The sequence below is a fragment of the Myotis davidii genome, unplaced genomic scaffold (genome assembly GCF_000327345.1).
Source record: "Myotis davidii unplaced genomic scaffold, ASM32734v1 scaffold924, whole genome shotgun sequence".
Classification (NCBI taxonomy): Eukaryota; Metazoa; Chordata; class Mammalia; order Chiroptera; family Vespertilionidae; genus Myotis; species Myotis davidii.
Genome location: NW_006294764.1, coordinates 924,997 through 950,699, shown reverse-complemented (window position 1 = coordinate 950,699; position 25,703 = coordinate 924,997). Strand labels below are relative to the sequence as shown.

Genomic DNA, 25,703 nt, shown 5'->3' with positions numbered 1-25,703 from the left:
GGGGGAAAAAGGCAACATATGTAATATCTTAAACAATAAAAAAAAAAAAGAGTGGGCTCCCTCATATTAAATGTACTTATTTACCAATGGCTATCAAAGAATTTCTACAACAAAGTTAACTTCAGTTTACTTTTATGTAATCACATTCTGTAATTACTTACAGAAATTAAGATCAAAGATCAATGTATAAAAGAACTTCCAGTAGCAAAAAAATTCCAGCACTATTTTTACATTGCATTACATTACAAGTAGTAGGTTACTTTGGCTAAGAGCTTTGGAACTCTCCTTCATTTGGCCTTTTTCAGTCTCAGGAAGCATGGTGCTTCCTGATGGGTTATTGAGACAGGAATCTGTAACAGGGATGAAGGGACCTGATCCTTAGTACAGTGAGTACATGTCTGATTTTTACCGAGCAAAGGAAATGAAACCACAGAGGGATGAAAGACTTGCACATAATTTTTAATTTTCTCTCTCACACTGTGACCTTGTTAGAACTTTAAATCATGAATTAATTTATTTAGCATTTAACAAGCATCTATTAATATGCCAGTAACCGTGCTAGGCCTTTGAAATATATAGTTTCTGACTTAAAATAAGTTGTAATCCAGTGGAGAAGGGTAGAAGGAGATGAGGCTGATTAGGTAATAAGGGGGGCAGACCATGGAAGCTTTTTAAGCAGGAAAATGACATAATCAGTTTTATTTCTTAGTAAGATCATTCTGGCAGCAGTGGAAATAGGCCTGGAATAAGGAGACTAAAGGCAGGGAGACCAGTAACAAGACTCTAAAAACAGCTCTATAAACCTGATTGCTGCTCTCCTAGTATACTCCCTCTACCCCCAATTCCCATTCAAAGAAGCTCTTCAGGCTGACAGAGGACCACACAGATGGAGTATAGGTAGGAAGGCAAGACAGAGGCAGAGACTGAGGAGGGTAAGTAAAGTTATGAACCCTGAAGCTACACAGTTCATGGTTTTTGTCATTTTGTAAAGGATCAAGTCAAACATCTTTGAAAAATTCTGTGTAAGCTGGAAGCTCCTGTATTGAATTTCAATGTGATTTTTCTTCTGATCCTTTGATGGAGATTAAAAATTTCCATATGAATACAAAGAATGAAACAACATTTGCTTTTGGCTCTTTTCCTCCCCTTTAATGCATCAAACCAGTGTGGGTAGCAAATGTTCCTTGGCCCCCTCTGGTGGAAAACAAGTCAGTTCCCTTTGAAGAAATAACAAAGCATGGACAGCTGGGGGATTTCAGAGCCATGACATTTACATTATGGACCAAACAAAACTGTCACTGCAAGAGGCAAGCAAACAAGCCTTGGCACACAGCCCCTTTAGGCAGAGCCCTTTAAGGAGATCAGCCAGTGATGAGGAGAGGACGTGAAGCAGTCCTGCCAGTTCCCACCTGCCTCTGCTGGTACTGAACATCAGGTCAATTCCCTTAATGCAGTTGGCTTAGCAGCATAATGGAGGCCAAAAGTACTCTTCCTGTTTCCTACTCAAAGTAGAGACAGCTCAAAGCTGTGCTAAGAAGTGGGACAGGCCACTGTGAACAATCATCGTCAACATCCTGACCTTGGGGCCGAAGACTGGCAGCTGGGTCCACTCACTGCCCTGAACTCAGGCAACCTCACTCTCCCTTTCCTCTTGTACACAACCTTCCCAGAAACACCCACCTCATGAAATTATAAGCCCCTAAGAAATAAGGAATCACAAAGAACAACAGACTTGACTACTAGCAGTAAATAAACAACTCGACCAAGTTAAAAAGAAAAATAATTGCTACCAATAGAACAAAGGATTAATAGCTTAAATAGATATAAAAGTTCAAGGAACATAAAAATATTTTTAAAGAAATAAAAATTAAAACAAGTTGCAATTTCTAACCCCCAATTAAATTAGTGGATTTAAAATAATTCTCATTACTACTAAGGGTGCTTTGAGATGATAGTTACTCTCAGACAAAGGGAGTCAGAGTATAAACTGGTACAATCTTTTCTGAAAAGTAATTGGAATACATTAGCAAAGAGTAGACAGAATAATTTTTGTTTTTTTAACTTAGTCAACTGCAGAAATCCTCATCTCTTTTTTCATTGCTGATATACCAAATTACTTCTGCTGTTTGAACTGTTAGTACATTTCCTTTCCTTCCATTCACCAAACATACAGGGGTGAGCAAAAGTAGGTTTACAGTTGCTCATCTGGAAAATAATACATAAGTAATAAAAGAATAATAAAAAAAAAGAACAAATAATCAAGAGTAAACTGTGTTTCCTGTATGCATAACTGTTAACCTACTTTTGTCCACCCCTGTATACCGAATGCTTTACAAATCCAGGTAGGTATCTAATTTCAAAGAATTTTGGTGGAAGAATTATCATGCCAACAACTAAAAAAGGCACAGGGCAGAATATGCTAACTTTTACAGGTGAAAAATAACAAAGGATTGCTAAAGCAGTCTTTTCTTGAAGTTGCATCTCCTAGATTTACTTTTTCCTTTCCATCCCTAAATAAGTCATCACTCCATAGCTAGATAATTATAAATGACCCCTACTTCCCTTGGAGGATTCTCTTTCCTACCCAGAATCATCTATGTTCTCCTGCCAGGTTACATCATTGCTCATTCCATATGGGACTATTCTGTTTAAAGATCTATAACTCGCCGAAACCGGTTTGGCTCAGTGGATAGAGTGTCGGCTTGCGGACTGAAGGGTCCCGGGTTCGATTCCGGTCAAGGGCATGTACCTGGGTTGCAGGCGCATCCCCAGTGGGAGATGTGCAGGAGGCAGCTGATCGATGTTTCTCTCTCATCGATGTTTCTAACTCTCTATCTCTCTCCCTTCCTCTCTGTAAAAAATCAATAAAATATATTTAAAAAAAAAAAAAGATCTATAACTCGCTGCTTAGCTTTCAAGGTCTTCTACATGCTGCTCCCACCAACCTATTCAATCCTATCTCCCACAACTTTCAGACAAGACCTCCACTATATCAGTCAGGAATAAAGAATCTCCCTCGAGTACCATTCTAATTTGTCCTGCTATGTCTTTACGTTTTCCCTAATATATTGAAATTTGTCAATTTTCAATATAATGATTTTATTCCCAACAAGTCTAAGAAGTGAAGGGTAGATGGGGGGAAGAAAGAGATGAGGGTATCTTTAGCGGATCTTGAAATGGGGAGGCAGTTTGAGTTGAGGCTCTGAATCACTCTCTATTTCAGCAGGTTCTGAGAAAGTCCTATTTGGCAGGGTTTCTGACTAGAGCCCCAAACCCACCAAATTCAGGCTCGTCCTTAAGGGACATATCACTGCACAATACTTGCCAGGTATGGGAACAGCTACTTTTGGTGGCCAAAAGAGCTAAAAAGGAGATATTGTTATCATGGTATCCAGACACCAAAAGCTATAATCCCATTTGGTAGTATTAAGGAAGCAATGTTTGTTTTGTTTTTTTTTGGGGGGGGGAGGTTATAATGGTATAGGTCTTTGTTTAAAACAGAAAAATATTGTTTATGTGTTAGAGATACATACTGAAATATTTACAGATAATTCAACTGAAATAATTACAGATGAAGTTATATCATAATGACTTGCTTTAAAATAATCTGGTGTGATGCTGTATAGCTGGGTATAAAACAAGATTGGCTATGAATTGATAATTATTGAAGCGGTGTGATGGATCTATGGGAGTTCATCACATTACTTTCTCTGCTTTGGTATGAAATGGGTGGAGCTGGATTTTCAAGGGGGAGGAGCTGCTCCTCTTCTTACCCATATGCTTATTAAATCTTTTCCCACCTGTTCCCCAGAGGACTCTAGTTGTATTTCCTATCAAAAGTCCTTGAGACCAACAGCAAAAGGAGGTTTTCCCTCTGGAAGCCCAAGTCCTGTGATCTGGCAGACACAGTCTCTGGGAATTGTTAAAGCCCGCAGTTCTGTTCTCAAAGCAAAATCAGAAAAGTACAAAAATTTGTTTCTCTGTATTCATGAAAGTTCACTCAGTGAGGTAGACTTCTTTTCCAACATTGGAGAGAAACTTGCTCTTCTTTTCCCCCTCCTCTCAGAGAATTCTCTGGCCCTTTGCCAAGAGGGTCCATCTATGGGATAACTGCCTAGGGAAAGGACATTTACTTAGAGACAAATAGCACTAGAGTTGGGGAGCTCACCCTTACAGAAGGAAGCAAGAACAGCTTGGAGCTGTGCAGAAAGAGGCATCATAGGTTACTATTAGTTTTATAAAAATATTTTTCTGGTTTATTGTAACATAGATCCCAAAAATACAAGTGGGGGACTCTGTGGTACAGACAAAATAACAGGATGCTGATAACATGATTTCATTTCTCGAACAAAGGTGAAAATAAGTTGTAATTTATAAAAACTGGTTACCTAACATTATCAAGGTTTAAAACTGTTAACTAAGTCAGACAGTAGCTTTAGCACTGTGGACCTGACTCTACCCCCCTCTTTCTTACTCATTTTCCATTAGGAAGTCCACAACATATTTTTTCATGCAGTAGAGATGAGCGTCCACAAGGCCTGTGTGGAAACGTATTCTAGGGTGCCTGCAAAAAGAAGAGAGAAAAGGGGCTCACAATCAGGTAACATGGGTCCTATCATATTATTAGGTAGTAGGCATTAGAAAAAAAAAATATTTTTCATTTTCTTTTTAAAAATATTTTAAATATATTTTTATTGATTTCAGAGAGGAAGGGGGGGGGGAAAGAGAGATAGAAACATCAATGATGAGAGATAATCATTGATTGGCTGCCTTCTGCATGGCCCCCCACTGGGGATCGAGCCCACAACCTGGGCATGTGCACTAACCAGGAATTGAATCATGACCTGGTTCATAAGTCGATGCTTAACCATTGAGGCACACCAGCTGGGCGGCATCAGAAAAATTTAAGAGCTATACCCCATCTTGGGGAGATCAAGATGGTAGATACTAGCTCTGATCCAACCACAGAACAGGTCTTTTCTTTAAAGAAACCCTATTTCACATTTTATGAGGCTTTTAGGCTTCTAAAGACATTAAACCAAAATCAATAAGCCATCAAATCACTGGCAAGCCACCTTCTGTTCTATTGCTCCTACACACAAATTTTGTCACCAACCTTTTCCTGCTTCTACTTCAACTGCCCCACTTCCTGCAGGCCATACTTTACTCCAGGATTTGGCTTGTGTTACTCCATTTTCACAGACGCTGAAGTAAAATTCTACGAATACTCTCTAACTCCCACTCTTATTTATTCATCAGGACTTTCCCCAGTTGTACTTCCTCCAGGAAACCTTCACCCAAATTTGTGCTCTCACACTTATGCCCACCTATATCAGACAACTTATCATACACTAAGAGAATTGCCTATTTATTTGTCTCTCCCAGTGGTCGGCAAACTGGGGCTCCTTGAGTGTGGCTCTTCCACAAAATACCGACTTCTGCGCATGGGCCACCAAGTTTCAATCGCACTGTATGTGTGCGCCCACACGTGGTATTTTGTGGAAGAGCCACACTCAAGGGGCCAAAGAGCCGCATGTGGCTCGTGAGCCGCAGTTTGCCGACCACTGCACTAGACTGAAAATTCCCTGAGAACAGAGATTTATCTTTGTAGATTGAGCTCTTAGCATTGTATTTCACACAGGGTAAATGTTAATAAATAGTTATTGAATAAACAAACAAATGAATAAATTAGGTCAACTTAAGGCATCTGCCTGATTGCTGTCTATTTTAGTTTGCGATTTTGGTTTCAGTCTCAAGAAATGTCATGCTTGCCCTGACCAGTGTGTCACCCCATGGACTGAGCGGTTGTGGTTTTATTCCCAGTCACGGCATATGCCTGGATTTTGGGTTTGAGCTCCGGTGGGAGCTCATATGGCATGTTCAATGGGTACCCGAGGCAACCCATCGATGTTTCACTTTCTCTCTCTCTCCCTTCTTTTCCCTCTAAAATCAATGAAAGCATGTTCTTAGGTGAGGGTAATAAAAAGAAAGAAATGTCATGTTTGTAATTTCCAAGGTCATTTTATTTAATAAAAACAGACAGTTGGGAGAAGGAGAAAAGGGTGGAAAATAAAGATTCCAATCATAGCTGCCTGGTTGTCATTTTTCTTCTACTCTGTTACTTTGCTTTGACTGGCTTATAGCTTTAAGGAAAATTATTCTCATGGGATCGAATACCCTAGAAGTAATTTATCAAATAAATTAAGGTGCACTACCCTGGGCTTCCATTATTTTGGGAGAAAGACAAACAAAATTCTTTGAAAAGAACAGATGAGTCAGACTTATTATCCTACACCTATAACACATACATTCCACACACAAGCCAATTAATATATACAATGACGATGAAGAAGAAAGGAGAAGCTACTTCTCAATCCTAACTTTCTAAGATTCTTGATTTCTAAGAAATTCCTCAGGATGAATGTGGTTACCAGGGTTTTCCCTTAAGTCCACACTGATAATTCTCTTCCTTGGGTCTAACCAATTTGGAAAGTTGCACTCTCCTGTTCAGTCTCTTGGTTTATAAATTCCCTGAATCATTCAACACACTCTACCTATACTTACTGAATCCTCACAACTACCTCATGAAGTAGATATGTTACTCTCATTTTTATAGCAGAGGTCAACTGCTATAAAACAGCCAGGAAAGGAATAAATTAAAATTCTGAATAACCATCTTGTAAACTGTTATCAATTCCTAGCATATATGGCACAAGCATTCATATAGCATTTTATACCTTATAAATATTTCTTCCAATTTTTTACTCTCACCCCATAAAATAGGTTAAAAAAATTCTCCCATTTTAAAGAAAAAAATGTCCCCAAAATTTAGAATACTCAAGGCTAGAGAATTAGGAACAAATATGAAAGATAATGAAGAAATAGAGATGGGCAATTCAGATATATTTTTTTCCTTTCATATTAAATTTGTAGTGAATGTAAATCTTGGAACTGGGAAACTAATTGCATTTACGTTGCCAAAGAGGTGGGTTTCTTATTTCACTCCATTATTTTTGAATTACATGAGAAATAAGGATTGATATTTTAAAATAAAATAAACAAAACCTAAAAGCCTCAAAGAGTGTCAGTAATACCTGGGTAACTGGCAGACAGTTCTGAGCCAGAGAGGCTTTGGATTTGTATAACATAAAGTAAGAAATTAGTAAATAGCCCTGGCTGGTTTGGCTCAGTGGATAGAGTGTCAGCCTGCTGACTGAAGGGTCCCAGGTTCGATTCCGGTCAGGGGCACATGTCCAAGTTGTGGGCTCAATCCCTGGTGGGGAGCATGCAGGAGGCAGCCAATCATTGATTCTCTCTCATCATTATTGTTTCTCTCTCTCCTTCTTCCTTTCTCTCTGAAATCAATAAAAAATATTAAAAAAAGAAATTGGTAAATAGAAATAATTAGAAATGCTTGAAATTTTATGTTTGTAAAGTAATTTAAAACATAATTTTCCAAGCACAAGAAAAGTCCATTACAATAAAAAATAAAATATGTGAAAAATTTGTGGGAATCCTTTCAATGATAAAATAACAATAAAAGTTCAGAGATGTGGTATAAAAATTTAAACTTTAAAGTCTATAAGATCATTTGTGAAACTCCCACGGGTTTTTTTCTTCTCTTCAATTAACATAGAAATAAATTTTTTTTTTGTTAATCCTAACCCGAGGGTATTTTTTCCATTGATTTTTAGAGAGACTGGAAGGGAGAGGGAGAGATAGAATTCTTTATCAATCTGCCTTCAAGTTTCCTCATACATTCTTGGGAAGCTGGAAAGCAGATATTAAGAAATGCTCCTAGCTCCTTGGCAGGGTCACTGGTACCAGCTGCTACAGAACCTGGAGGGATGGAGAGCAAGTTGCCCATGGTGCTCCCCCACGGAGGAGACAGCACACAAGGCTGCAACCCTCATGCTCGCACCTTCCACTGGACAGTGATGAAGACTGTAGCTGTGCCAGTGAGCACAGGAGAAAGTGGCCTGTTCGAGGGTGTGAGCAGAGGTGACAGGAGCAGAATAGCAGAGGGTATAGAGACTACATCATCTTGCCTCCAGCACAACCATTTCTGTCCTGTGATCAATGTGAGTCGCAGAAACTTCTTAAGTAACAAACAAAATGAGCCAGGGGCATGGAGTGTATGACCTTATATTGGTCTGGGATTGGCTGTGAGCTCCAACATTATCACTGAAGGAGGTTTCATTTTGGAACAAACATAAAGGTCTTCTGTGACTTGCCAGGAAAGGCTCCATGAAAGCAGGTCAGTAACGCATAAGAACCAGAAGCAACAATTCCAATGAGGACAAAAACCTCCCAAGATGACTTAGCCATCTTGAAGGGTTCAGTGCAACAATACAAACAATCTTCCTCAGACAGTCACCTTCTACTTTATTTGGCAATAAAAAAACATCCCCCCCTCACCCCCCAGAGTCAGAGCTAATTCCCTACTACCTAATCATTATAACTTAAAAGAAATTAAAGACCAAAGTGTGCTTGAAATAATCAAGGTTGCTCAGAAGTAGAGGAAAGAAAATGACCCATGAAGCATGGCTACTTACTAGCTATCTACAATTCTAATGAGGCAGATTTTGGGGCAAGTACCTGTTGCCTAAGTACCTGGTAGCTGTTTTATAAAAAAGTACTTGCCATACCACCCCAAATGCCTGCTCTTGATGGCAGGGTAAGGGGCAGGAACGACAGGCTGTTGATCGTTAGGAGTGCACATGGAGCTACCAAACCAAAAGTCTGCCTATGCAGCAGCGTGGGCTCTGGCACCATCGGTGCTCAGGCCCTCTCCTAGAAAGGCAGTGTTGAAGTGAGAGCCCCGGACTCAAAGCAGCAGACAGTAAAAGTGCTTCTCTTCATTGTACTGACAGAAAAACAAAAGGAAATTATTTTAGTTCACATTAATTGAATACCTACTATATGCCAGGCACTTGGGATGTAACAGTAAACAAAATGGACACGACCCCTGCATGAAGCTTACAGTTTACCGGAACATAAATTATTGCAAGTATGCAATAACTGTACAAGGCAGCACAGAATGCTACAGAAGCATATAATGGGGGACTTCACTCAGGCTGAGAAATATGGGAAGTTTCCCTTTCAGCTTAGACCTGAAGGAAGGGAGAGAGATAGCCAAGTGAAAGGGGCATAGCAACTAAGATGGGCACTCGGGGCAGAGAAAAATAGCTGGTGACAAGACCTTGAGGCAGATTGGTAAGTATGAGGAACTAAAGATGCCCAGTACTGACAAAACACAGATAACAAGATGGGGAGATACACAAGATGAGGCTGGAGAGGTTTTAGGCCATGTTAAAGATTTTGATCTTTATTCTAAAGGAAGTAGGTTTTGCTTTCCAGCGGTGACAACTTCCCCACGACAACTTGCTTCTTGCTAAGGATCTCCTTCATCCCTTCCCAGAGAGAAGAGGAAACACAAGAAGAAATACCTGGTGCAGAGCCCCAATTCCTACTTCAAGGGTGTGAAATGCCCAGGAGGCTATAAAATCACCACCACCTTCAACCATGCACAAACGGTACTTTTGTGTTGGCTGTCCCACTGTCCTCTGCCAGCCTGCAGGAGGAAAAGCAAGGCTTCCAGAGGATGTTCCTTCAGAAGGAAGCAGCACTAAAAGCACCCAGAATCAAGATGAGTGGCAAACCATCCCAATAAGTACATGTTGGATTAAAAATAAAAACCACCACCACTGCTGTACTGGCAGCCACCAGCCTGGCATGTGGCTGAGCAGAGCTCATCCATGAGGGAGGTCACAGACCACCAGGGGCAGCTCCTGCATTGAGCATCTGCCCCCTGGTGGTCAGTGTGAGAGTTGTGTGGAGGAGCTTCAGGACCTGAAGGGAAGCCTGAATACGGATAACCCTGTGTTCTAAGTTTATATCTTAGGCTTCTATATAAGATTTCAGTTACAGAGAAAGTTCCACTCCCTTAAGAGGAAAATGATTGCAAATTTTAATCTTAGATAATAATTTATTCATTAATTTATTCTATTTAACAAACATTGAGATCTATCATATTACCTACTTGTTGCAGAGTTATTAGGATGGTTAGAAATTACTTGAAGTGTGTACTTGGTACTTGTATATCGGGCACTCATTAAATAACCATTATAATTACCATCATGAGCCAGGTACTGTGCTTTGGTACCAAGGACACAGAGCTGAAATAAACAGAGCTCCTTAGTTCACAATCTAGTAGGGAAGATTACATGTTAGAAAACATTTTATAGTATACTGTGGTACATACTAATGGAGGGAGCTCAGTACAAAAGAGGATGTAGTGAGATGTCTAAAGAAGCAGGCATAGGATAAGGTTTCTCAGGGGTGGATGAAGCTTGGGTGGGTTCTGAAAGAGGAGGATACATTTGCTAGGCAGTCAAAGCAGGAAAAGAATATTTCAGATCAAGGAACTATAGTATATGCAAAGGCAAAGTGGTAATGAAAAAAAAAAAATCCCAGGATAAATGGTAAAAAATTAAAGCTGGAGAGATAGGCAGAGGCCAGAGCACAAAAAGCCTTCTCTGACTCTTAGATGTCAAGTTAAGGAGTTTGGATTTTGTCTCTTAGGTAATAAAAAACCATGGAAAGTTATTGTTTTAAGTAAACAGTCATGTGCTGCATAACAATGTTTCAGTCAACAACAGACCAGATATACAACAGTGGTTCCATAAGATTATAACCAAGCTGAAAAATTCCTATGGCCTATTGACATCATAGCCATTGTATGGTCATAGCACAGCTCATTACTCACATGTCTGTGGTGATGCTGGAGTAAACAAACCTATAGTGCTGTCAGCCATATAAAAGTATAGCACATACAATTATGTACAGTACATAATGCAGCTTCTTCTTTTTAATCCTCACTTGAGGATATTTTCCACTGATTTTTAGAGAGAGTGGAAGGGAGAGGGAAAGACAGAAATATTGATGTGAGAGAAAGACATCCATTGGTTGCCTCCCGCAGGAGCCCCGACCAGGGCCCAGGCAGGGAGGAGCCTGCAACCGAGTTATATGCCCTTGACCGGAAACGAACCCAGGACCCTTCTGTCTGTAGGCTGACGCTCTATCCACTGAACAAAACTGTCTAGGGTTTTATCATTTTCTCTTGTGGTTGATTTACAAAACTTGTGTGTTGTTTTGTATAGTAACATTCTGTATAGGCTCATAGCTTAGGAGCAATACGCTATATCATATAACCTAGATGTGTAGTAGGCTGTACCATGTAGGTTTATGTAAGTGCATTCTATGATGGTCGCACAACAACAAAATCGCCTAACGACGCATTTCTTAGAACAGATCCCTGTCATTAAGCAGCACATAACTATACATATACACACTATGCTGGTTTTGTATGTTTTGATTTATTTGAGCTGGAATTATTTATGCAAAATTCTCTTTTCTGAAAGGTTCTGAGTCAGTGATGGACCCAAGAGATATTCTGTGTGACATTTAGAGGGCAGAAGTAAAGCTGTAGCCACATTTTTAATGCTATGAAGGTCGATGGATGGTGCCAAGTACTGTGTCTACTTGCACATGATGTCACTGATACACTTGCTCACCCAGTAGGCACGGAACAGTATCCAGTCCTGCAGCTCCTCTAGATCCTGACAGATATCCTCCTTCAGCTTCTCTTGAGTCCTGAGCCAAGCACTGCGTAGCTCTGTAGTGAAGGATACCAGCTTTTTCTGCAGATTACCCATAGCAATGAGACTGAAGGCAATAAAAGACAGATGTGGTCCTTGTTTGTTCTTGCTCTTATCCACATCTAGATTTCCTTTCTGATTGTTGATCTGGCTGACTGACAGCAATCACTGTCCTTGTGTAACTTATAGTCCAGAGCAATAAAGGGTTCCAGATATTATCTAGACATTTGTATAGAATATAGGAGGGCACAAAGGAAGAAGGGTCAATTCTCAATTCTGCCTAGTGTGAAAATGGTCAGGAAAAGTTTCACAGAGAAGTGCTATATGAGCTGAGTCTTAAAAGAAGAGCAGGTATTGAGCCGGGGAGAAAAGGGTAACTGGCTGAAGAAGTGCTAGGAATGGTGAGAGCAAAAGGACAGAGGTGTAAAAAGGAATGCAGAAGTCAGGGAACTATAAGCCACTCTCCATAACTTATGGTGGAGTTCTGAGTATGGGGTTGCATTTGGGAAATGGTGAAATATAAGGCTGGAGAGGTAAGCCTGGTTAGATGGTTGAGGGCATTAGGAATTTGTAGTTTATACTGTAAGCAATGTGTTTGTAGGAAGAGGGGGAAGAAATAGTAGAAAGAAAAGTTGAAAATTCTGGAGAGTGTTGGAAAAACTGATGGAGCAGTTCCAGGGGAGGCAGAGGAAAATGGGGTACAGATATAGTTAGGGGACTGGTCTTAAATAGGAGGACAGAAACTTCTTCCTCTAAGGTTAGAAAAAAGGTCTATCAACAAGTGAATCTAAGAATCAAGTGAATAAATAATCTGGTGATCATAATAGAATCAGGGACATAGAAAGGGGAAAAAAAGGTTAGAAAAAAGGAATTGAAGGTGGGTCTGAGTGAAGATAAAATCACGGGTAAGATAGTATGCTAAATCAGCATCTGGTAGCCAGGATTTTCTTGCAGAAAGAGGAGGCAGGGTCATTTCCTGAGATAGGAAAGTGGAATGGGTTGAGAACAGTTGCTGAGAGAAGTGAGAAGGTGGTCCAGGGCAGGTGTAAGGATGTGGAGTGGTCTAAGGGCTCAGCTAAGATTGGAAATATGAATTTACAACATTGTAAGTTGGTGCCAATTTGCAACATTGCATAATATTTCTTCTGAAGTCTTTAATAGAACAGATGTAGAAGTAGACAAAGTAGATGTTAAAGTAATCCAAAGTTGAAGATTATGAGGGCAGACACAAGAAAAGGACAATGAGTGAGGATATGGAGGGAAATGCCTGAAGTAATATAGCATATATTCTAGATTGGATGAAGAAAAAAGTGAGGGATAGAAAGAGAGAGGGGGTAGGGAGGCAAGCAGGAAGGGCTGGTAAGGGAATGAAAGATATAATGGGACTGAAATGAAGGAAACAGGATTCTAGGTAAACATGGCAGATTAAATATAGGCATAAAGCCCTATTCCTTTTGAAAGCTCATTAAAGTGACAGTAAAGGTGTTACTATTTTTAAAAAGGCATAGCCCCCAAGAACAAAGATTAGGAAAAGAGAAGATAGAAACAATATATGAAATCTGGCAAGCAGAAGGATGGTGGTTACAGATTTAGCATATCCAAGAAAGCTGAAATCTAAACCAGGTCTAAGGAAAGCCGAGTAGCAACCGGATTTGTACTGCAGAAGCCCTGAAATGATCAGGAATTGGCTTAACAAAAAGGCTTAAGGATGCTGACATGGGTTCTTTTACAAATAACCTATCTATATGACTTTATAGACGTGAGAGTTAAAAGTATAGAAATATAAGAATGAAAGTCTCACTGCGTGTACTGGACAAAATACCTTGGGAAAAGTTCTTGATCCTGACTTCTATAAGTCCCTCTTGCACTCCTCCCCGCAAAACTGCAAAATTAGAGAAGTACTTAAGGAATTTATGGCTGGTTTGCAGCAATGGGGATACTAATGTTAAGTAAATAGCATTTCAAGACTTTCCATTGGGAAAATAATCAAGAATATAAACCCATTTCTCATCATCTCATCATCCCAGAAATACAAATTTGGCCATGATTTTTGAGATTTGATTCAAGTCCTTGTCTTCCCAGATATAAATGTCTAAACTTTCCAAGACGAATGTGTGAACATTTTATTCCATTTTAAATATATCCTTTAGAAGCTTGTTTTAATGTTTCATTACTCTTCCAGTAAAAAAACAACCCTTGACTAGTATTCAAAAGAAAACAACACAACACTAGAGAAAAGCTACATGATTTTCTTATTAAATATTTGGCACAAATACCTTTAACTTATGAAATATTAAAAACACATGTCTTTCCGAAATAAAACAGGAAATTCAGAACTGGGGGGACCATCTTTAAAGAACTAAGTCAATTTTAGTTGGAAAAACTGAGGCTTAGAGAAGCAAAGTGATTTGCTCGAGATCATATAGCTGGTTTGTCTCAAGACTAAATCCCAAATTCTCTAGACTCGAATTTCCAATCCCATGCTCCTTCTACCAGCAACATTCTTTTCCACTACATAAAAAGCCTCTCCAAGTCAGTAGTACTTCAAGTCAACATTTGGAAAAGGTTTTCTGCTTTTAAAAAAATACACTGAGGTAGTAAGAATCTGGACCCACTGGAGTCAAGTACTGCCTGATGACTAGACAGCTTGCTGGGGGACTGCTTCTGTACCTGACTATAGGCTGAGCAGGATTTCTACTCCAACAAGCATCATACACTGTCTCACTTTCTAGGACCAAATATGCCTGAAGCCCAACAAAACAGAACATTTCCTTGCAATCAAGCAAACACTTCATCCTCTCTCAGACAGGGAGAAAACAAATGTTCTTTTCTCCTACAATCACTACAAAAGTAAGAAAACTTTAAAACAAGAGGTTTCTGGTGACCCCAGATATATATATATATACAAAGGCCTTTTTCAAGATTTAGTGTTTGACTAATAGGAACTAGTCCTCACTTTGGGAAATTCAGTTTAAAAAAAGGATAGGAAGTATTGGATTCTCATATTTAAACATGTTTTTTAAAAAAATCTGAATCTAATTAGCTTTTACCCACCATCCCACTGAGGCCAGGAGAAGCACAATGCCCCAGAGGGTCATATGAATACGGGCAAGAAGATTTTATTGCTCATTTATCCAGCCAGCTGCCCTATTGCAACTATACTCCAAAAATCCTGCATCACTGGGGTGTAGATTACAAGTTAGAAGAATGGAGGGAAAAACCTGCCAACAACAAAAAATGCAATCTAGTCTTAGGAAACCAGCAGAAGATCTGGGCTTTTAAAAAAAAATACATATTTTTTATTGACTTCAGAGAGGAATGGAGGAGAGATAGAAACATCAATGATGAGAGAGAATCATTGATTAGCTACCTCCTACATGCCCCATACTGGGGATCAAGCTCGCAACCTAGGCATGTGCCCTGTCCGGGAATTGAACCATGATCTCTTGGTTTATAGGTCGATGCCCAACCACTGAGCCACACCAGCTGGGCTCTCTTTTGTTCTTTTAAAGATAGCATACAGCTTTTGGGTTCATAAATGAAATATTCTCTCATCTCTCAATGAGAGCAAGGTTTTTGGTGTGTTTTGCTCACATTGTATTCCTAGCTCCTAAAGTAGTGAAATTCAGATGGCTCAAGTATTAATAAACACATCTTTCTGAATAATGTTACCTTTTTTCCTTTTTTTTTAATGTTACCTTTTTTGACATTTTCTTCTCTTCATAATGTTTCCCTTTAAGGTGATTTTTTTCTCTCTGCAAATTTATTGTTTTTTCCTGTTTAGATCCGGTAATTCTTGTGTGTGTTTGTGTGTGTGTGTGTGTGTGCGTGTGCGCGCGCAATATCTGATTGGAGCACTGAACATGTGGTGGGCTTTTTCATTTTTGAAATTTAATGTAGGATTACCTAAAAGGTGGGTTATCTGTTGGGAATTCCCCGATGTTTGTATCTTAAAGTCTTTCCTCTTAGACTGTCTGATACCAGAGAAGAATTCTCTTCTGTCCTTGCTTGACAGGTGAAGGCCTGGTTGCTAGTATTTAGGAACCAAGTGGGAGAAGAACACTGAGAACCTTACAACATAGATTCCCCATTTTTGTGTGTGATATCTCCAACCTCATCTATGTTTGGTGTTCTAATCATATTTATTAGCTCTTGTATATTTTTTTTAAAAATAATATTTATTGTTTTTTATAAACCAGTGACCTCTTGGTTCATGGGTCAATGTTCAACCACTGAGCCACACTAGGGTGATTCTCTGTAACTATTAATCATTTTCTTTTTCATCTAAATCACTGATTACCTGGGTTGCGGGCACATCCCCAGTAGGAGATGTGCAGGAGGCAGCTGGTCGATGTCTCTCTCTCATCGATGTTTCTAACTCTCTATCTCTCTCCCTTCCTCTCTGTAAAAAAATCAATAAAATATATTTTAAAAAAATAAAAAAAATAAATCACTGAATATCTCAAACCTTTCCTTTATGTCAATAACTTGATTTTCATTGGTGTCTACTATTCTGTTATTTGTTATTTTAAAATTTATTAGTTAACTCTGAAATTAAGTTACTTGGTCCTCTATTTTCTTAGTTCTCTATACTCTTTTACCTCATTTTGTTGCTTTATCATCTCATCACTGAAATTTTATTTATAAAATCTACATTTTAATGAGTTGCTTTATAGTTGTAGGATTGTAAAGAAATTCTTTCTATTCATTGAGTTATTATTTTTCAGGGTAGGCTCTTTGTCTTTTGCAGGGCATTTTTCTTGCTTTCATTCTGTTTGGTGTATATTTGCACAGCTGGCATGCTAATTCTTTTGGGTCTTGTTCATTCTTTTATTAATTTTGATACAATATAGATGAATTCTTGCCCTGGCTGGTACGCTCAATGGTTAGAGTGTCAGCCCATATACCAAAGGATTGTGGGTTCGATTCCCAGTCAAGGGCACATACCTGAATTGCAGGTTTGATCCCCAGCACCAGTCGGGGCATGTGCAGGAGGCAGTCAATCGATGTATCTCTCTTGCATTGATGCTTATCTCTCTCTTCTCCCCATCACCTCCCTGCCTTCCACACTTTGGGGGGAAAATATCCTCTGGTGAGGATTAATGAAAAAAATATTTTTAATGTTGTATAGACATACAATGGAATATTATGCAGCCTTAAAAAGGAAGGAGCCTGGCCAGCACAGCTCAGTGATTGAGCATCCATGAACCAGGAGGTAATGGTTCGACTCCTGGTCAGGGCACATGCCTGGGTTGTGGGCGTGATCCCCAGTGGCAAGTGTGCAGGAGGCAGCCAATCGATGATTCTCTCTCATTACTGACGTTTCTGTCTCTCTGTCCATTCCTCTCAGAAATTAATATCAATATATATTTTTTAAAAAGGAAGGAAATTCTGATACATGCTACAACATGGATGAACCTTGAGAACATTACACAAAATGAAGTAAGCCAGTCACAAAAAGACAAATACTTTATGACTCACTAATATGAAGTATCGCAAGGAGTCAAATTCAGAGAAACAGAAAGTTGAATGGTAGTTTATCAGGGGCTGGGGAGAAGAGATGGAGAGTTATTGTTTAATAGATATAGAACTTCATATTTGCAAGATAAAAAAGTTCTGGAGATTTGTTTCACAACAATGTGAATATACTAAGATTAGTGAAATGTACACTTAAAAAATGGTTAAGATAGTAACTTGTATAAAAAAGGAAGCTCTATAACATTGTCAGAAAAATAGTCCTGTTCCCTGTTCTCCTCACAGCTGCTTTGCCCCACTCCTATGCAGGATCTGACTCTACCTTGGCAAGAAAAGACACAGAAAAGCTTAGCTTGTGTGGTGAAAGAAAGTCTTCATACTGTCTCAGGGGAAAACATTCACATTCTTCTGTTAATTTCACACAGTATAATCTAGTTTTCATAGCTCTTTCCCACCCACTGGGTGGTTTTATTTTGTTTTAAGACATGAAGAATTGCCAATAAGAAACACCCTAGGGCTTACTTCTGCAGGATGGATCCCTTAATGACCAGCTCCTCATCCAAGTCCGCTTCATTAGCCATGAAGAGCAGCCTCTTTCCTGTGCTGTCCACTCCAATGAAGTCACGCTGCTCCACTGAATCATACAAAAGAAGGAATATCAAACAAAGACATTTGCTTTGCCTGTATGACTAAGTCAGGGAAGAGGGTACCTGCTCACATTTCTCTAGGAACCAAATACAGAACTGAGTGTTATATAGCACATACTCATTACAACGTTTAAAATTTTTTTTTATTGCTCTAAAGGATATTATTAGGTTAACTGTGAATTCTGAATAAGTTCTATAGGTTAAAGTATTGTGTCAATGTAATTTCCTATTTTTAGAGATCTGTCCTTTATGGAGGTGGGTGGAGGGGAAAGGACACACTTTCGTGTATTTAAAGGCAAAGGAAATGATGCCTGCAATTTATTCTCACATAGCTCAGAAAAAAATAATTATATATACATTATATATGCATATGATATATATTGAATATATGTTATGAAAGAGAGAATGATAAAGCAAATATTAACATTTGGGTGCAAGATATTTTAAGTTCTTGCTCTAGCCGGTTTTGCTCAGTGGATAGAGCATCAGCCTGCGGACTGAAAGGTCCCCTGTTCGATTCCCTGGTTCAAGGGCACATGCCTGGGTTGTCGGCTCGATCCCCAGTGTGGGGCGTGCAGGAGGCAGTCGGTCAATTATTCTCTCTCATCATTGATGTTTCTATCTCTCACCCTCTCCCTTCCTCTCTGAAATCAATAAAAATATATTTTAAAAAAGATATATAAGTTCTTTATACTATTCTTGTAACCGTTTTGTAAATTTGGAATTATTAAAAAAATAAAAAGTGAAGGTGGTGGTGGATATGTTAATTAGTTTGATTGTGGTAATCACTTCACAGTATCTACATATACCAAAATATCACCTTGTAAACCTTAAATATATATAATTTTATTTGTAAAAAATAAATAGATAAGAAAGTTTTTTTAAAAGAGGGGCAGTCATGATACTGCTTAACCACCTAAGTGGATTAACCACAAGCCCACCGCCTGGCACAAAAAGAAAATACAAGAAATTCTTTCTTTGAAATAATCAGCTAGGTCTGCTCACTGTGAAAATGGGAATAACATTATTTAAGGACATCCACATTCAACCAACATTAACTATATGTCTACTATGCATTAGATTTTATGCTGTGTATGGGAGCATTCAAATAAAATAAGGTACATATTTATTAAATGTACAGAGTTATCTGGTAGATGGTGATTTTACAGGCTGCCCTATTATTGCTGTTTTCTGTTTTACATTTCTTCACCCCAACCACATTATAAGCTCTTCAAGTGCAGGTTTAGGATTCCTTTAAATATAAACCCAGTACAGTGTTGGACACTTAACAAAATATGCTAAGATCTGGATAGTATCTATCCAAAGCTTGCAAAAGCATTTTCAAATAGAGGCAGCACAACATATAGTTAAGGGAGCCTTTGAAGCCACACCACTTGAGTATAAATACCACTTACTATTTGTATATCTTTGAGCAAGATACTAAATCTCTCTGTTTCTCAGTTTCAGTTGTAAAATGAGGGTAATAAGGACTAAATAAGCTAATACATGCTTTCATTTGATCCTCACAAAAATCACAGAAAGCAATGATTTAACACCAAGGAGAAAGTGAAAGTTGAACTCGAGGAAATATTTTTATCTCTAAAGATGAATTTATCTGCCTCCTATTGACAGGTAATGACTACCATATGATTAAACATGCTTCCCTGTCAGCTTACGCTGTTTCTATACCAAGAACCAAATGCATTACTCAAGTGTATAATGTGTTTAGCTCAGTGGCTAAAGCATTCATTTCTTCAGATGGTGTCTGGTCATCTTATCATATGTAGTGTCTGAATCTGAATAGGGAGAAGCTACCATTAAAAGTTATGTTATTTTTTTCAATATCTAAGATTAGTGAACTCCAAAGAAGGAAGGGTAAATAATGCCAATTTGAAGGCAAGTTTTTTAAAAATATATATTTTATTGATTTTTCACAGAGAGGAAGGGAGAGGGATAGAGAGTTAGAAACATCGATGAGAGAAACATCAATCAGCTGCCTCCTGCACACCCCCTACTGGGGATGTGCCCACAACCAAGGTACATGCCCTTGACCGGAATTGAACCTGGGACCCTTCAGTCTGCAGGCCAATGATCTATCCACAGAGCCAAGCCAGCTAGGGCTGAAGGCAAGTTTTACAGAGACTTTCAACCAAAGCTAAAAACTGCAGAGAATTTCAAATGCTATACAGCAGCTTTGACATATATCAATTCATTCATTCATCCATTACATGGAAACTTGAGAACATAACAAAGTCTGCAAAGTTCTGATCATGAACCAATACTTTAAAAAGAAACACAGAGATATTATTTTTGGATATAATTTGGAGTGCTTAGCCTATCCAAGTCCTTAGGCCCACAAAACCCCGAATGTCCCAGGAGCAGTAATTTCCAAGTCCACTTTTCAGTTTTGGTGCACTTCAGTCACATTCCCCTCACTCTCAGGCCCCACCTTTTGTATTTGTTTCTTTGTAGCTACCATAGTAACTGGGACCTCAGAATATGATATAAATTAGGGAAACTTGGAAAAGTTTCTGTTCTGTGTTAACAAAGTGAATTCCACTTTGACAGCAGAGCAGGTAACATTAGAATGTTCATCCTAAGGAGAAAGACCACACAAATAGCGTTAAGAAAGCAGTTAAAACTATGAAGTTCCATTTTAAAAATCTGTCATATTCAACTATTCACATTTTAGTCATTTTTTTTTTGCTTCTTTGAGCCCTTCTGTTTCCTCCATAGTCATTTACTTATCCATTTGTTTATTCAGCTAATAAATATATTTGTGTACCTCTTCTGTGACAGGCATTATGTTTGCTATGTAGAGAGAGGCCCAAGTGACATTAAAAAATATACATAAATGAGGACAGCCTCTAGCTAACAGCTAGCTAGAAATTGAGATTCTCAGTTCAACAGTCCTCAGGGAACTGAAATTCTGCCAACAAACAAATATGCTTAGAAGAAATCCTTTCCTAGTTGAGCCTTCAGATGAGTCCTCAGTCCTGGATGACACTCTGATTTCAGCTTATGAAACACTTTTGGATAACTATATCTCTTTAAATTATGGGCATATAAAATCTTGATAAAAGTGAAAACTAAATTTTTAAAAAAGGAAGCCCAAGCTATGGAGTAGGAAGGCATGGGTTCAAGTTCTGATTCTACCACCTATCTCTGATGGAATTTTAGGCTATAAATAGATATAAAAACTTGGTCAATAACATACTATCTAGCTCCAGTCACTGGATTTCAGCTTGAGAGCAAATCTTGATTATGTCCTAAATGCAATGACTTAAATCAAAATGTAAAGCATTTGTAGGACAGGGATCTGATTTCATATCCATTACCCTGTCGGCACAAAAGTAAACTGCTCATCTCTTTCTTTTCAAACATCATGTTTTAAAATATATTTTCCTATAACTGAGACATTGCTCCCTGTATTTTGCACATGCTCCTATTATTGTACTTATCACATTGTGATGATGAATTCTAGGCACATTTGAACATAATTCTATATACTTGCTTCCTCCATCACAAGAACTTCAGTTTTGAATAATGCAGGGATTTCAAATCACTTCTGTTGGATATGATTAGGAAAAAAAGGGCAGAGGAGTGGGAATTGAGAAGAGGAAATAGATCAAGCAGAAGCCCAAGCAGAGCAGGAGTTTTCCTTTGAAGTACAGCTTTAAGAAAAATGAAGGAAGCTGAAGCAGAAGAAACACAGGCTCAAAACTGCCTACCAATAATTGTTAGTGTAGAGGCAACTAAGTTGATTGAGAGGTGACAGCTTTCACTCGTGTGATTCTAATCACACTAATATATACTGGTTCTAGTCTGGATCAAGACTATATAACTCTGAGAATTAGAGAGGAATATGAAAAATACTACTACAGTAAACTGGGTTAAACAAATTTTTTCCATTTCAAATATCCCAAGAGACACAGTGGAACTTCAGAGATAACAGTCAATAATTTGTGTCATAAAATCATAACAGCATAAAACATTTGCACAGAGGAATATACCAAAAAGACAAACCCCTTAATAAACATGTTATCTGTAATACAACAAAACAAATATACCATGTTCTTATTGAAACTGAGGGAAAAAGGAAATTTTTTTAGCTTCTAACAAGCAAGGGATGGTAAATGGGAATTAATGATATTTATGCATTATTACAAGTTTAAAATATGTATGTTTTTATATCACTGATATTCTCTTTATGTAATGTTTACTGTTTGATTTTTGTGACTGCAAAAATTACATGTATGAGGCTTTCATTAGTTCTCTCAAGATCACAGTTTCTATTCAATTTTCCCCTTCAGAATTCAGGTTTCTCAAAATGCCCTATGATTAGGGAGGGTATAACACACACTTGTCTGTCTATCCTTTAGATAGGGATATTATGAGGGTTTTTTGCCCATTTATATGGGCCTTGTACCTAGTTCTGTGCTTGGTGTAACACATACCCAATAACTGTGTTACACTAATCTGTTGACCCATTTGCTCAGTAAGTAATACTAAGCAAATGGTAGAACAATGGCTAAATACTGACAAGTGGCAGATTTTATACTTCCGTAATGGTATCAAATGCTGCAAAAATCAGTAAATAGAATTTTCCAGAGTTTATATACCCCATTTCCCTGCACAGCTTAGATGGGTTTCTGGGTCTCTCTTACACCACTCAATTATCTAATTCCTTTTCTGAGAAGATGATATCTAAAAAAAGCTTCAGAAAGCGGAGCCCATTTGAAACACCAGGAAAAGTTACATGTGGTTCTTCCAAGGAGGCTTGTCTAGATGTTTAGGCTGCCACAATTAATTTCCCTATAGACTTAGAAGCTATAATGCAAACAAAAGCATTTTGATATTTTTTGGTCTATAAAGGGTTACCATTTTACCTAAAATACCTAAAAATTCCGCCCTAACCGGTTTGGCTCAGTGGATAGAGCGTTGGCCTGCGGACTGAAGGGTTCCAGGTTCGATTCCGGTCAAGGGCATGTACCTTGGTTGCGGGCACATCCCCAGTTGGGGGTGTGCAGAAGGCAGCTGATGGATGTTTCTCTCTCATCGATGTTTCTAACTCTCTATCCCTCTCCCTTCCTCTCTGTAAAAAATCAATAAAATATATTAAAAAAAATAAAAATTCCCTTTAAAAATAACGTAGAATGCTCACAAAGTTATTAAATGTGATCTTGTTAGGCTACAGGACCAAATTACTTCCCACAGGAATATTTCTAAAATACATGTGGAAGTGATAATGATGATAAGAATAGCAATTACAATATATTAAGTAACTACTATGTTTCAAGGAATAAACAGAATGCTTTACAAACATCTTATTTCTCACAAAAAAATCCTGAGAGTATTCAGTTACACTTTATAGCTAAATAAAATGAAGCTCAGGATGGTTAGAAAATCTGCCCAATATCATACAGTTTTGGGGCATTAAAACCTACACAGTCTGAACAGAGCCTCTGCTCTTAACAGCTATGCTACAGCAGTAGGTGTTTATCTTAAAATTGAAAACATTTCTAAACATAAGTTAATAGACAATGTAGTATCAGTCTAAAAAATCATGATAGCCCTAGCTGGTTTGGTTCAGTGGACAGAGCGTCAGCCTGAGTACTGAAGGGTACCAGGTTCAATTCCAGTCCAGGGCCTGTACCTCGGTTGCAGGCTTGATCTCTGGCCCTGATAGGGGCTCATGTGTTTTTCTCATATGGAGTTTCTCTGTCTGTCTCTCCCTCCCCCTTCTACTCTCTCTAAAAATGGCAAAATATCCTCTGGTGAGGATTAACAACAAAAAACCCCATTATAAATTATCGCTCTTATAATATTCATGTGAATTATAAGTATTATAATTTATGCGAACCTGCAACCTGGGTATGAGCTCTGAAGGGAATCGAACCCACAACCTTTTTGGTGTATGGGACAATGCTCCAACCAACTGAGCCACTGGGCCAGTGCTGTTTTGTTCATTTTATCCCAGGCTCTGGCCCAGATATGGCCTATGGATTCATGCAAATTATACTCATGAATCCAACTACAGCTCAGACTCATAGTTTTAGGATTTAAACTGCTAGGGCTTGAATCTTTCTCTTACCTAGGAGGTAATAAGAGCTGCAGATCCCTAAACCATTCAACACTGTAATATCTACTGACTGTTCACCATGGGCCATATCTGGGTCAGAGTCTGGGGATAAAATGAACAAAACAGCCCTGGCCCAGTGGCTCAGTTGGTTGGAGCATTGTCCCATACACCAAAAAGTTTGTGGGTTCGGTTCCCTTCAGGGCACATACCCAGGTTATGGATTTGATCCCTGCTCAGGGGTCGGGGGGTGTATGTGAGGCAACTGATAGATGTTTTTCTCTTACGTCAATGTTTCTTTCTCTCTTCCTCCCTTCCTCTCTCTAAAAATCAATAAAAACATATCCCTAGGTGAGAATTAAGGGGGAAAAAAAGAAATAAAAATGAACAAAACAGGTATAACCCGTGCTCTCATGGAGCTTACAGTCTAGTAGAGGAGAGAGTAAGTAAGAGGGCAGAGCTATACCATATGTAGGTAAACAAGTGGATATAAGTTCACATAGAGAGTCAAGGAAGGCCTTGCTCAGAACATAATTTGAAGGCTAAGTTGGATTTAGAGCGTGTGTGTAGTGGGAGAAGAGAACAACATGTGTAGCAGCCTGCAGCAGGAAAAATAGTCCAAAAAATCCAAACATGAACTGTCTTCCTCAGTATCTACATCTCCTATAAAACTTCCAAGAAAGGGGCAAGGGGGAAAAAGATGGCTCTGGAAACATCTAACCATAGCCATTCTCCTATAAGTCAGTAAATGATGATTTGGGAAACTTGGACCTAGGGGATCTAGACTATTAAACAAAATATGGGAAAGAGGGGACTAGCTGTTCTGTCACACAACAGCTGCTAAGAAGCAGACCAAATATATAATCTGAGAAATTTAGAATTCTTTTAAAAAATGCTTATCACTAAAATGCATAGCATCCCATGGGAGGAATTAAAAACTCAGGTATTTAGGTGAACCTTTCGTCTCAACTATAACAAAATATAAAAAATGAGAAGTTCAAAGTTTCAGTTTAGAATGAAAATCTTTCTAAAACATAAATCTAATTACGAGATTCTCTTGTTTAAAATTCCTCAATAGTTCCTCACTGTTAGGGATAAAGTTCAAACTCTTTAGTATGATCACTGTTTCCGCTTCACTCCCATTTCCTGCTTCCCTGTCTCCATATTTACACTCCAGTTAAAGAGCAAGTTACCAATATACATCATACTTTTCAAAGAGGATAGAAGAACCAGCCTAAAGGAACTTCCAATGGCCAGATTGTGACAATTTAAGCATCAAAACACTTTCAAATGGATGGGCAGATAGATAGTTACAGTTCATTTAAAATAAAATTGTATAAAGCCAAGTATTTATTTATTTAGAAATATTCTAAAACTTTATTATGAAATATTGCATCCAGTGAGTTACAGAAAGATTACAAGATGGTCAGTGATAAATATGTTTGTATTTAAGGCACTTCGTTTCATTGATGTTGGCTTAGTGTACTTTTGACAACACTTATTTCAGTTGCAGTTCTCTTTAAACTAACTTCTATGCAAAATAATGTGTGTATACACCCCCCCCCGCCCCACACACACGGCCCAGTGCATGAAATTATGCATGGGTGGGGTCCCTTGGCCTGGCTGGCGACTGGGGCTGATTGGGGCTGTCTCACCCAGTCCCAATCAGGGCCAATTAGGGCCAGCAAGCTGGGGAGGGATGGCAGGAGGTTGGCTGGCCGGGGAGGGACTGCAGGAGGGATCCAGGGTGTGTCTGGTTTGTCTCACCCAGTCCTGATCACCTGGCCCCAGCAGCAAGCTAACCTGCTAGTCAGAGTGTCTGCCACCTGGGGGTCAATGCAT

General features: G+C 38.7%; 1 protein-coding gene across 2 annotated transcripts in view; it reads right to left on the bottom strand.

The window, feature by feature from the left end:
* Positions 1-25,703, bottom strand: part of EIF2B3 (eukaryotic translation initiation factor 2B subunit gamma) — an 89,739-nt gene that overhangs the window by 27,324 nt on the left and 36,712 nt on the right. For both annotated transcript variants that reach the window (XM_006769253.2, XM_006769254.2), the window contains exons 5-6: positions 17,658-17,769; positions 4,475-4,564 (exon numbers count right to left, since the gene is read on the bottom strand). In XM_006769253.2, coding sequence (XP_006769316.1) covers positions 4,475-4,564; positions 17,658-17,769 — 202 coding nt within the window. The remainder of the gene's footprint in view (positions 1-4,474; positions 4,565-17,657; positions 17,770-25,703) is intronic.